Here is a 14,549-nt window from a genome sequence, read left to right on the forward strand (position 1 = left end):
AAAACAAAGGATAAAGGAAAGCGGAATCTGCTATGATCTGTTACAGCTGATGCAGGGACCTTAGTATTAAAATCAACACTCAGGCAACTAGAGTTACTATATAATCCCTAAAAAAATTAGGCAAGCTAGAAAATAACTTCTAATTTCATCATGTAAGGCTTGGGGGTTTTCAGAGAAATTTTATGAAGAAACTAAGAGGAAAAGGAATTTGTTAAAGGAAATGCAAAGGCAAAGAGAAAGATGCACAGAGGCCGAGACGGGAAAGACAAGGAAGACAGAGGAGAGGCAAAGAGGAGAGAAAGAGAGGAAAGGAGGATGGGATGAGAGAGAGGACAGAAAGGAGGGGAGGAGGAGGAAAAAGAAGTAAGGAGAGAGAAGCACAGAACAGGTGAGGAGGGAGGAGGAGGGTAGAGAAGAAGAGGGAACAAGGGGGAGAAAAATAAGTAGAAGTAGAGACTCTCACCTGAGAGTCTCAGCCCTTACCTGAGCTGGGGGCCTCATTCCTGACCTGTCAGACTTGGATACCCTGGGCTGGATGAGGGCTGGCCCAAGGCTGGGTGGGGACGGGCCAAGGATACAGGCTTCTTCAGTGTAGGGCACAGCAGCCGTGGTGCCACTGATGATGTAGCTGTAGAAGGAGACCTCTAGGGTGTAGCAATAGGAAGTGTGGTCCAGGAGTCCACCGAGGAAGCGACGGCCAGTTCCTGCTTTCACAGCGTCCCGGTTAAAGGATGTGCTGGACTGTGAAAGACAGAGTAGGGAGGAAAGAATCACGGCACCTGCCAGCAATTGGATTGTGAGCAAATTTTACAACACCTCTGGGTCTCAGTTTCACCATCTGAAGAGTGAGATATTAACCCCTCATCACATGATTATTATAAGGACTGATTAAATAAACATAATTAATGACAGCAGCAAGCAGAGTTCTTGAGGTGCAGTAACTGCCACTCAACGAATATTTGCGGAAAAATGAATGGAGACAGAGGGAGCAGGGAAAAGTAGAAAGAGAAAAAGAAGCAACTACATTTTGATGATAATCAGAACTAACATTTGGAGCCTGGCATGGTGGTGTGCACCTGTAGTCCTAGCTACTTGGGAGGCTGAGGTGGAAGGATTGCTTGAGCCTAGGAGTGTGAGTTCAGCCTAGGCAACATAGTGAGACCAAGTCTCTATTCTTTTTTATTATTATTTTATTTATTTATTTATTTTTTGAGACAGAGTCTCACCGTGTCGCCCAGGCTGGAGTGCAGTGGCGCGATCTCAGCTCACTGCAACCTCCGCTTCCCGGGTTCACGCCATTCTCCTGCCTCAGCCTCCCAAGTAGCTGGAACTACAGGTGCCCACAACTATGCCTGGCTAATTTTTCGTATTTTTAGTAGAGATGGGGTTTCACCATGTTAGCCAGGATGGTCTCGATCTCCTGACCTCGTGATCCACCTGCCTCAGCCTCCCGAAGTACTGGGATGTCTCTATTCTTTAAAAAGAAAAAATAAAAATAAAAAAAAACCAAAAACAAAACAAAACAAAACAAAAAAAACCCTAAAATTTGGGCAGTGCTTTCAATTTTATAATATTGTTTCCCATGCAGCATCTCATTTAGGCTTCAAAATAACCACTTGAAGTAGGTGTTCACATTTTATTTCTCTATAGATGAAGAAACTGAGGCTCATAGAGGTGGAGCAAGTAAGTGATACAGCACAAATCTGAATCCAGAACTGAGTGACTCCAGACAACCAAAGACTCTGCTTCCCTTAGGGATAGCTGATTCATGTCCAGAATCATTAGAGCATAGGAATCATGGTTGCTTCTTTACTAAGATGTTGACAGCAACCATCACAATGGATAGAGAAATGGACAAGCATGTCACTCTCAAGTCCTCTGTTCAAAGACATGCTCTACTATCCACTGATTGCATGATGTCAGGCAAGCTGACTTATTTGTCTGAGCCTCAGTTTTCTCATTTGTAACTTGGAGGTGAAAATATCTCTTTCACAGAGTTGTGAAGGTCAGTTCACTTGGGGTTAAAAGGGCATTCTATGCTAACCCATGGAAATTTAAGTAAATGAACAGACCATGGTTTTAATAAGAGAATACGTATCTTATTCAGCAGGAGATAAAGGAAGAAGGAAAAGAGATAAAGCAAACACCAATACAAGAAAGGCACAGAAAGACTGTGAAAGAAACAGAGAAGTGTATGTGTATGTGTGTGTGTGTGCGTGTGTGTGTCTATTTTTAAGGTAAAGGAAAAATCAGAACATCATAGAATGTCAGATCTAAAAGACCTTTGAAATCCATGTAGTAAACTCCAACTCTCCTGTTTCAGATTTGGGCAATGAGGACAAGAGAAGAGAAAAGAAGAGAAGAGAAGAGAAGAGAAGAGAAGAGAAGAGAAGAGAAGAGAAGAGAAGAGAAGAGAAGAGAAGAGAAGGGAAGGGAAGGGAAGAGAAGAGAAAGGAAGAGACAGCAATTGGACTAGGACAGATGACCTTGACTCCCGCCCTTAAGGAGGCTGCAGTGCAGAAACATCAGGCGAGCTCAGAAATAAGGCTCTCAGACTGTGCACCTTTTGTAGTCCCTGGAAATCTCACCCGTGTGAGAAGAGTCTCTGAGGCCTATGACCCAGCCTTCCAGGGAACTTGGATGAAGGAGGCCACATTCTTTTCTGAAACTGCAGTGGTCTCAAATAGACAGGGCCATCCTATAGAGATTCTTACAGAAAAAGGCATGGCTGTTTCTGCCCCACAGCTGCAAATGGGGAGCTACCTGCTTTGATTCTATCATTAAATGCTGGGTGACCTTACACTGAATACTCATCTTTTCTGGGGCCACTCTTTACTCTTAGGTGTAAAGAGGGGACTGGACTAAATAATCTGCCAAGTCCTTTCCTGGTCTGACATTCAAAGGTTCTGGGATTCAGAGTGCATCTTACCACGCAGAGAAATTCATCATCTCCACTAATGTCCTGGCCTGAAGCAATGGGCAGGTGAGTTTTCAGCTCATCAACTTCAAAAATTGCTATGACCTCTGTGGGCCTCTGCCCCTCTGGCCACATGGAAATAACAGGCCCCAGAGATTTAGTATCAAAACAAAGGAAAATGTGCAAAAGCTCTCTCCCTACACCACATGCTGATCCCCTCCTTATCTTCTCTTCCTGCCCTTTCCCAATACTGCTTTTGCTATGAGTTTTTCCCACCCCACAGTCTCTCTAGTCCTCAGCATGTGAGATGGGTAGTAACAGCAACCGTCTCTGCAGTTTGTTGAGGTCTTTACGGCCTGCAAAGAACTTTTATATCAAAAACTGCATTTGCCCTCCCAGGAAGCTATAATGCACGCAGGATAGAAATTATCACCCAGCAATTACAAAAAAAAATTGAGGCTGAGAAGGAGTCATGGAGAAAAGAATGGTGGGCATATAACCTCTGTTAGCAGATGTGTTGTGCTTATACAAAAGAACTGGGATTGGTAAAAGCAGACCGTGGAGCAAGGTCTGGCATGTGGTAGGTGCTCAGTGAGTTTTTTTTTCTTGTTAATGCTGGAGTCAACTCCATTAAACAAGGCTGGGAACAGTTGCTCATGCCTGTAATCCCAGCACTTTGGGAAGCTGAAGCAGGTGGATCACTTGAGCCCAGGAGCTTGAAACCAGCTTTGGCAACATAGTGAGACCCTGTCTCTACAAAATAAATAACTACATTTTTAAAAATTAGCCAGTAGTGGCCAGGCACATGGCTCACGCCAGTAATCCCAGCAAACTGGGAGGCTGAGGTGGGCAGATCACCTGGGGTTGGGGGTTCGAGATCAGCCTGACCAACATGCAGAAACCCCGTCTCTACTAAAAATACAAACAATTAGCCAGGTGTTGTGGTGCATGCCTATAATCCCAGCTACTTGGGAGGCTGAGGCAGGAGAATCGCTTGAACCTGGGAGATGGAGGTTGCAGTGAGCCAAGATCATGCCATTGCACTCCAGCCTGGGCAACAAGAGTGAAAGTCCATCTCAAAAAAAAAAAAAAAAAAAAATTAGCCAGTAGCCTCAACTACTCAGGAGGCTGAGGTGGGAGGATTACTTGATCCTGGGAGATAGAGGCTGCAGTGAGCCATGATCATAATACCGCACCCCCGCCTGGGTGACAGAGCAAGATCCTGTCTCAAAACAAAACAAAACAAAAACCCCAAAACAAAAACAAATGCCAGTTCATCAGCCAGCCAAAATGCTACCTTCTCAAAGAGTCTCCCTCCCTGACTGGTAATGAGCAGTTTGAGAACATGGGCACATCTTGTTTACCTCTATCTTCATCACCCACACAAGACCTGGCACAGAGTTAGGTGTCCTGTGGAGCTTAAAGCAAACTGAACTGAGTGAGAAGGAATACAGGGAGGCAGGGTGTGGGGGGCTGGGGCTGGCTGAGAGAGAACTCCTGGCTTACATAGGAGAAGTCCTCAGCATTCTGGCAGAGGAGCTTGGGAAAAATGGCCTGCCTCTGGAACCGTTCCTCATCCTCAAAGATGTTGCCGTACATGAAGCCATTCATCATGGTGGAGTGGGCGTGGATGTCAATATAAAACTCCAGGCTTGTTTTCTGTTGAGAGAAAGGATAACAAATGGAAAGTCTGGGCCATAGAGCTTGCCTTTAAGGGACCAGACACTACACCACACACACACACACACACACACACACACACACACACACACACATCGAGCTGACCCTATGTGTCAGCAGATTTAGCAGCCATTTGCAATGTGAGGGGAGGGTTTAAGACAGGTGAAGATCAATTCCTCCTCACTTTTAACATGGTTTTCCTTCAGGGTGTGAAAGCACTACTGTTAGCATCCCTTTTAAGAGGTCTTCAGAAAAAGTGACATTTAGGTTGGGTTAAGTCATGATGTTACTTACTCAGAACAGCTAACACATTCATGACTAGACATTAGTGGAATTTATTTCTCTGATTAATGAGAAATACCTCTGAGGTAACACAACTGTATTTGCTTTGGGCCTGTTTGCAGTTTTGCCCCAACTTGGCCGTTTCTAGCTGGGAAGCTTGGTGTAAATCATGTCCCCACTTTGAGCCTCAGCTTCCTTATCTGAAAAATGGGTATTTTAATTCAAATCTCAGAGCATTATAGTGGGAATCAAACACAGCAATAATAATTACTATATTGCTTGCTGATATCTTGTGATATAAATAAAAAATAACAATTACTGTCTTTCACTGTATATGTAATACATGCCAGACACCATTCTTGGAACTTTACATATGAAGTCTTACTTAACTCTTTTAGTTAACCTTGTGTGATGATGCCACGTCTACTCCCCAATAGCATATAAATAAAGCATGAAGGAAAATGCCTTTGTAGTCTGTAAAGACGGCATTGACTAGTCTACCTCTGCTCTTTACTTACACATATTTAAGGCACTTTCTTGGTTGATATGGTATTATTTGTTAACCTTTCCTGAAGTTAGGAGGATTGTCTATAAAGAGCTCAGTGCATGTAAGTAAAGGATGCTCAGTAACTACATGCCGAATGATTGAACAAACAATCCCAGAGAGATTGTTCCACATACTGTAATGGACTGGCTGAAAGAGGGGGTGTGGGGGATGGGGTAATTTTTAGGCCATTAGATCTCCAATGGTCCTCAAATCCAACCTTCACTTCTTATATATCAGCCCAACTCATATCCATTAACCCTTTCTGAGAATAACGGAAGACCTGCATGGGGAGGGGACTTGCCCAAGCTCATAGAATAACCGGGCTGACATTCAGGCCTCCTGCCCCCTCACACAATTAACTTATTGTCATCAATGGCCAATGCTAGAAATAGTCAAGGCAAAACCTGGCCTCCTCTCCATCCCCTTTCTAGTACATAGTCCTGGGAAAGAAGAAAAGTGCACATTTAGAAGGATTCTCCCTCCTTGGGATGCTTTCAAATGAAGTTAAAACCAAATGAAAACTATGTTGCTTCTAGAATGTGGGCTCAATGACTGTCATTTCATTTGCCTCAGAGTTGGAGTGAAAAATTATGTCTTGCCAAGCTCCCAGTTCTCTGGGTAGCATAAGCTGTCTTTTGGGAGATACAAGATGCACTGCTCTATGTGATATTAAACTCATCATTTTCAGCTTTGGAGGTGGAATACACAATGATTCAACAGGAGCCCTATAAAAGTCATCTTCACAATTTTATTTTCTTCAATTGTCTGTCTTTTCCTCTGAGCTTTTGATGAGCTGCACAGGAAAGGAGGAGGTAGAAAGATGATTTAAGAAATGTGGAAGGAAAAGCTACAGTTTGTATCTCTCGATGTCAGAGCTAGGGAGGGCCTTGGAAACCAGTTTCTCTGACCTTTCTCAGACCTGCTCTGAGTGCGGAGGTTGCTTGCTTAAGGTTGGCCAGCAAGTTAGTGAAAAAGCAAGAATTAGAACCTAGCTTTTCTTTTACTTTTTCATTTTTTTAAAAAAATTAAATTTAAAAAACTTATTTGCATAGATTTATGGGGGTACAAGTGTAATTTTATCACATTTTTCTGATAACCATATAGGTGTGGCTTCCACCATCCCATCCTGACAACTGGCAGCTGATGTGACTTCACGTGAAAGAACCAGCACCTGAATTATCTTGATTGATCATATAATCTGAAAGTCAAACATTATAAAATAATTTATAGTAAAAAATCTCTATTCTACCAGTCACCCAGTTTTGCTCCCCAGAGGCAGCTAATGCTATCAGGCTTGCATATATCTTTCCAGAGATAGTTTGTGCATATACAAGTAAATATTTCCTCCACACCCAAACCCCCTGCTCCAAACACACGAGTGATAGCACCATAAACACACCATTCAGATCTGCTGTTCTTCTCTGAATATATCTGGGAGGCGATTCTTACTTAATAAATAGGTACCTCATTCTTCGTAACAGCCATATATAAACTAACTAGTTCCTTATTGATAAATATTTACTGTATTTCCAATCTTTTCTTGTTACAAAGAATGTCTGAGTGATGAAATTTGTATATACATTATTTCACACATATACAATTGTATGTAAAATAAATTCCTGGCCGGGCCCGGTGGCTCATGCCTGTAATCCCAGCACTTCGGGAGGCAAAGGCGGGAGGATCACGAAGTCAGGAGTTCGAGACAAGCCCGGCCAACATAGTGAAACCCCATCTCTACTAAAAATACAAAAAATTAGCCCGGCGTGGTGGTGGGTACCTATAATCCCAGCTACTCAGGAGGCTGAGGCGGGAGACTCACTTGAACCCGGGAGGTGGAGGGTGCAGTGAGCCAAGATCGTACCATTGCACTCCAGCCCGGGCGACAGTGTGAGACTCCATCTCAAAATAATAATAATAATAATAATAATAATAATAATAAAATAGTAATAATAATAATAAAATAATAAATTCCTAGAAGTGAAATTTCTGGATCCTATGTGCATTTGCAATTCTGATTAATACTGACAGACTGACCTTAGAAGGGCCAGAACACTCCTAGCCTATTACCTTGACAATATAGGTGGAATCAAACTTTTTGATATTTGCCAATTTGATGGGTGAAAAGTAATATTTAAGATTAGTTTTAATCTGAATTTCTCTTAGTACTGTATAATTATCTTTTACTGTATAGTTAAGCATATTTTCATATGTTTAAAAATGATTTGTGACCGGGCACAGTGGCCCCCGCCTATAATTCCAGCCCTTTAGGAGGCTGAGGTGGGTGGATCACCTGAGGTCAGGAGTTCAAGACCAGCCTGACCAACATGGTGAAACCCCATCTCTACTAAAAATACAAAAAAAAAAAAAAAAAAATTAGCTGGGCGTGCTGGTGGGCGCCTGTAATCCTAGCTACTTGGGAGGCTGAGGCAGGAGAATTGCTTGAACCTGGGAGGCAGAGGTTGCAGTGAGCTGAGATTGCACCATTGCACTCCAGCCTGGGCAACAAGAGTGAAACTCCATCTCAAAAAGTAAATAAATAAATAATAAAATAAATAAACAAAAGTGATTTGCATTCTCTTTTCTAAGAACTCTATTCATTGCCTTTGACCATTTAAAAAATCGGATTGTTGGGCTTTATTTCTTGTTGACTTAGAGAAGCTATGTATTGTAGAAATTAACCTTTATGTGTAATATAAAGATACTTTTGTCATTTGTCTATTTTACTTCTGTTCATGTAGTTTTCATGTAATTTTTAAAATTACATGCACATTTTTGAATGCTGATTTTTGACACAATTTATCAATCTTTTCTTTTGTGGTTTCCTAGCTGAATTATTTTACTGTTGCTTCCATTTTATTATTTTGTTGTTTAGTTTTCAATGTTTTGTTTCAGTTTCAATTTATATGGCCGTGGAATGTGAGGTAAGGGTTAAATTTCACTGTTTCCACACCATTTATTGAATTGTGCGTCTCTTCCCCACTGATATTTCTATCCCCCTTGACATTTGGTTGGGATCAAATGGAATGTGGGCAATGATGATAACTTCCAGACCTGCCCATAAAACTCCTCATACACAATTACCCGCATTCTCTCTTGCCCTTCTGCATGGGGAGCTACATGTAAAAAATGATGATATCCTAAGAAGAAAGAAGCCTATACCCTCCATTCAACACTTAAGAGGACAATAGCAAGGAGAGTCACCTGATCTGCATCAGACTGATGTGAGAGAGAAGTGAATCTTCACTGTATTAAGCCACTTAAATTTGGGGATTGTTTATTATGGAAGCTAATATCATTCATCTTGACTAGTACAAAATCTCAATTCAAAAAGCCTTATTTTATCCCTCAGGCTGAGTTAACAGCCTCCTCTGCGCTCTCATAATTTAAGGTATATATCTCTCTCACGGCACTTACCACATGACATAATAACCCTTTATTTTCATCTCCCTCCAGAATGTGAGCTCTTTGAGGGCAGGGGCCTTATATTGTTGATTTTTTTCAATCCACAGGGCCAGAATAAGGCCTTGTATATAGTAGGTCATCATTGAAGGTTTACAAAGGAATGAATAAGAGAATGAACTGATGGAAAGATAAGTGAATTAATGAATAAACAAATGCATCTTAAGTTTTTCCAACAGTAAAACCAGGTACTTTTCTGTGGCTGTGCCAGACCAAGGGGTGTGTGTCACAAACGTAGGGCCCTTAATTAGAATTTGGGAATGAGAATAGAAGGTGGGGGATGGGGAGAGCATCTCCTTTCCTTCCAAACTTAAGAACCTTAATTAAAACAGAATGATGAAGGGCTGTCCCCTTGCCAACAGCCAGCAGCTCATCTTGCAATCAGGGGCCTAAAGAGTAAATTAAAATCAGTGCCAATAAAATTAAAACTACTTTGGGGCATATTTGCAACATAATTTAGTGTGGAGTTTGCTTCCACCTAGACACCAGGGAGGAAATGGGTTTTCTTTCTCTATTCTGAGCTTCTGCCCTGCTTCATCTCACTTGGCACAGGCCAAAACCTGAGCTTGGTGCTCTGATGTGGGGCTGGATCCTTCATATTTGGGCGGCACTTCAGAGTTTATCACAAATTCAGTTCAGTGAAGGAAGGATCATCCAGGGCAATCCAATGCAGGAAGGACAGAGGAATTTTATCTTAGGTTTGGAGATGCCAAGGGGAAGAAACTGAAGCTTAGGCAGGAATAACCGCAAGTTGAGCAGGGTGAGCTTTGTGATTATTTCTGTTTTACAGAGGAGGAAATGGAAGCTCAGAGAGCTCAAGTAACTTGCCCAGCATTACGAAGCAAGACATGGCAGAGCCGGGTCTGAAACCCAGGCCTCTGGCTGTAAACTCCCCATGTCCTGTACCCTGCTGTCCTCACAGGAGCTTGCAGCCTAGCAAAGCAATTACTTGATTACAGTAAGGCAAGCCCCATGCAGATTCCTTCAGGTCTGAGCTGAAGGATTGTGGGGATCTGTGACTGAGATTATTGAGCTTAGACTCTCAAAAAGGCATTGAGGTATGTGTGTGGGAGAAGCAAGAAGCGTTGGGAGACACATTCCTCCTTCGGATTTACCCTAGGAAGATGTTTTCCCCTGGGACTGAGATAAAAAGTCCCAAATCTATTCTTTTCATTTTTAACTAAAATGTCTCCCTGTCTGATTTTTAAGGAATGAAAGTTATTTCTGTGTTCTAAGGCAGGAAGGAAAAATTTTCAGAAAAATTGAGGACTCTTTCTTTAATATCAACCAAGCAAATCAAATAAACAAAATAATGCAAAGGTTCTTTATCATTCATAGTGTATATTTCTTTATTTTAAAATAATTTTTTTGTAGAGACAGGGTTTGCTATATTGCCCAGTATAGTCTGGAACTCTTGGGCTCAAGCAATTCTCCTGCCTCAGGCTCCCAAAGTGCTGGGATTGTAGCTGTGCCCAGCCCATAGCATATACATATATATATTTCTGAAGTGGCACAGTGAAGGCTTTCTTCCTCAGATATGTCCTGAACGTGGCTGGGCAGAAATTCCTCCCATAAAAAAAGGGATATAATAAGTCAAGGGGACAAAGAAAGGAACAACCACATAAGAAATCCAGACAGCCAGCTCAAGGGGCCAAGGGGATGGGCCATGGGCACTTCACCTCCTGCCTCTCTCCATCCTACACTCCAGCCTTCTAGAACCACTGTAACTTCCCAAGCACACCGGTGTTCTCATACTCTGGGCTTTTGTGTTTGTTCTTTCGTCCTCTTCCTTCCTTTCACCTCCTGGTAACATCTTGTTCATCTTTTACTGCTTATCCCAAATGGGCCCTTGACAGAGAGGTCTTCCTGGATGCTCTCAGATATAGCAGCTCCTTTCTCTGGAATCCCACAGATTTAAAAAATATCCTTCTGTTAAGGTATTTATCATCTAGCTTATTCATTCATCCATTCATCTGGCAAATATCTACTGTGAACCTACTATATTCCTCATGCTATCATAGGACCTCGGGGTGAACAAGACAGATAAGATTCCTGCCTTTAAATAGCTAACACCCAGGTGGGGTTTACAAACTATAAACAGCAGATAAGCAAGGTAATTGCAGATTGTGAAACACGCTAGAAATGCACTAGGGTAAATAACATGATGGTGAATAACACAGTGGATGAGGGAAAAGTCTACTTTAGGTACTGTGATCAGGGAAGGCCTCTGACATTTGAATTAAGCCTCAAAAGATGATAAGAACTAGCCATTCAGCCAGGTGTGGTGGCATGCACCTGTTAAGCAGGAATACTGTTCCTGGCAAAATTGTCCTTCAAAAAGGAAATGGACATAAAGACTTTCCCATACAAACAGAAGAGAACAGGGAGAGGGAGAGGGAGAGGGAAAGGAAAGGGGAGAGGAGAGGAGGGGAGAGGAGAGAGAAAAGAAAAGGAAGGAAGAAAGGAAGGAAGAAGAGAAAGAAAGAGAGAGAAAGAGAAAGAAAGAGAAAGGAGAAAAAGGAAGGAAGGAAGAGAGAGAGAGAGAAAGAAGAGAAAGAAAGAGAGAGAAAGAGAAAGAAAGAGAAAGAGAGAAAAAGGAAGGAAGGAAAGACAGAGAAAGAAGAAAGAAAGAAAGAGAGAAAGAAAGGAAGGAAAGAAGGAAGGAAGGAAGGAAGAGAAAGAAAGGGAGAAAAACCAGACATTCAAAGAAGTCAGAAAGAATCCTGGGCAAAACAAAGGCCCTAAAGCAACAATGAGTGTATTGTTTTCAAAAACCAAAGGGAAGGCCGATAGCCAGATTGTGACAAACACTGGAGCTAAGCCTGGACAGGTTTGCAGGGTCCAGATCACACAGGGTCTTGAAAGCCAGGGTCAGAATTTGGAGTTTATCCTATGTACAGTAGAAAGACATTTTAACAGGGGAATACTGAAAAACGTACCTTGCCTATCATGTAGATAATGGATTTTAGGGGGGTATGAATGAGGCAGTTGAGATAGTTCCCCTAAGCGATCATAGTACAGTCATGAAGCACTTAATGATGGGGATAAGTTCTGAGAAATGCATCACTAGGTGATTTCATCATTGTGTGGCCATCATAGAGTGTACTTACACTAACCTAGATGCTATAGCCTACTACACACCTAGGGTATATTGTTATAGCCTATGGCTCTTAGGTTACAAACCTGTGTAGCATTTGACTGTTTTAAAATAAATTTAATGAGGCCAGGCGTGGTAGCTCATACCTGTAATCCCAGCACTTTAGGAGGCCAAGGCAGGCAGATCAATTGAGATCAGGAGTTCAAGACCAGCCTGACCAACATGGGGAAATCCCATCTCTATGGAAAACACAAAAATTAGCTGGGCATAATGGTGCACACCTGTCATCTGAGCTACTCGAGAGGCTGAGGCAGGAGAATCACCTGAACCTGGGAGGTGGAGGTTGCAGTGCATTGGCACGATCTCGGCTCACTGGGATTACAGGTGTGAGCCACCACGCCTGGCCTCATTAAATTTATTTTAAAACATTTTAGTTCTTCAATAATAAATCAACCTTAGCTTACAGGGACTTTTTTACTTTATAAACTTTGAATTTTTTAAACTTTTTGACTCTTTTGTAATAACACTTACCTTAAAACACAAACACATTATACAGCCGCACAACAATATGTTCTTCCTTTATTACTCTATAAGCTTTTTTTCCTAGTTATAAATTATGGGTTTTTTTGTTTTGTTTTCTTACTTTTTAAACACTTTTTGTTAAAAACTAAGGCACAAACACAAACATGAGCCGAGACCTACATAGGATCAAGATCATCAACATAGCTGTCTTCCACCTCCACATCTTATCACACTGGAAGGTCTTCAGGGACAATAACATGCATGAAGCTGTCCTCTCCTATGATAACAATGCCTTCTTGTGGAACACTTCCTGAAGGACCTGCCTGAGACTTTTTAGAGTTCACTTTTTTTATATAAGTAGAAGTACACTCTAAAATAATAATAAAAAGTATAGTATAGAAAATACATAAACCAGTAACATAGTTACATATTATTATTAAGTGTTATGTATTATACATAATTGCATTTCCATGTTTTTATATGACTGGCAGCACAGCAGGTTGGTTTACCCCAGCATCATCACAAACATGTGAACGAGTAATGCATTGCCCTATGCCTTACAACAGCTGCGATGTCACCAGGTGACAGGAATTTTTCAAGTTCATCATAATCATATGGGACCACCATTGTATATGTGGTCTGACGCTGAAATGTCATTATGCAGTGCTTAACTACAGCTTAAATAAGGGTGGTAGAGGTGAGAAGGCATGTTTAACAAATATTGTGGCCATACCTCCATAGAACCTGCACATAGATTACATGTGGGAAGAATCAAAGGTTTATGACTTGAACACTAAGGAGATGGTGGTTTCATGTACAGAGATGGAGAAGACTGGTGTGGAGCCCAGCTGGGATATTGGTTAGGAAATTGAGAGTTCTGATAGGCTCTTCACAGTTTGAAATGACCACTGAATACAAGACAGGAAGTGTCAGGTAGGCAGTTAAATTCATGAAAGAAGAACCCTCAGGGAGAAGACTGGACTGAAGGTATAAATGCGGGAATCATTATCATTGAGGTGGGTGTAACAGCTCTGGGAGAAAGTGTGGACCAAGAGGAGGTCCTGGGACTGAGCCTGGAGCCCTCTGAAGTTGAAAGTTTAGCTAAAAGAGAAGGAAAGGAGACTGTGGAGTGGTCAGAGAAGAAAGAAGGTGAAAAAATACAAAGAAAGTGTGGTTTCGTGAAAACCATGAACAACAGAAAAAAATAATAATAAGGAGGGCGTAGCCTGTGAATCTTTTGAAGCCTAGGACTGCATCTGGTTCAATTCCATATCCACAAGGTATATCATAGGGCCTGACACACAGTAAGTACTCAGGCAACAATTGCTGAGTAACAGAATGAATAAAGAAATGAATGGGCCTGCTATCTTAGACTCAGAGAAAGGGGTAGTAAGGGGTGTGGGAAGTTCCCAGGGCCTAGATTCTATCTGGAAGAGCTGTGGGGGAGGATAATAACAACATAGCCCTCACTTTATGCTAGGGGCAGGCACTCATTAATCCTCCCACAACCTTATCAGATAGAAACATCATTTACAAATAAGAACACTCAGGAATAGAGTGGTTGTGTGGGAACCTGAGATCACACAGTGGTAACTGGCAGAGCCCAAGCAGTCTGGCTCTGCAATCCATTCACTTAAACATGACACCATCAAAAGCTGTTGACATTTATGCAGTACTTCTTAAGTATGGTCCTGTAATGATAACAATCCTATAAGGGCAATCACATCATATAAGGAAACCAAGGCAAAGAGCTTGCAAGTGGTAGATGTTAGATTCGAACCCAAGTGTTTCTGACCTGGGTCTAAGCTCTAAACTATTCAGAATAGCCCAGCCCTGTATTTGTGGCCTCCTTGACCTCAGCAGAATAAATTTCAGGATTATTCTGAGACTAATGATTAGGGGTGGAGAAAATGCATCAGAAGCAGCAAGATGAGAAATAAAAACATATTTTTTTTTCTACTTCTAATTAGCCTCTTACAATCTGACTCTACTTGCACATAAATGGAGGCATTTCTGCAACTCCCAGGGATCCAGGAAGAGCCAGG

The 14,549-nt window shown here is 41.8% G+C and overlaps 1 protein-coding gene across 8 annotated transcripts in view; it reads right to left on the reverse strand.

The window, feature by feature from the left end:
- The window catches only part of AGBL4 (ATP/GTP binding protein like 4), a 1,449,848-nt gene that overhangs the window by 66,602 nt on the left and 1,368,697 nt on the right, over positions 1-14,549 (reverse strand). For all 8 annotated transcript variants that reach the window (XM_017955920.3, XM_017956149.3, XM_017956028.3 and 5 more), the window contains 2 exons: positions 4,424-4,576; positions 579-741 (listed from right to left, as the gene is read on the reverse strand). In XM_017955920.3, the coding sequence (XP_017811409.1) occupies positions 579-741; positions 4,424-4,576 (316 nt within the window). The remainder of the gene's footprint in view (positions 1-578; positions 742-4,423; positions 4,577-14,549) is intronic.

This window comes from Papio anubis, chromosome 1 (genome assembly GCF_008728515.1).
Source record: "Papio anubis isolate 15944 chromosome 1, Panubis1.0, whole genome shotgun sequence".
NCBI lineage: Eukaryota > Metazoa > Chordata > Mammalia > Primates > Cercopithecidae > Papio > Papio anubis.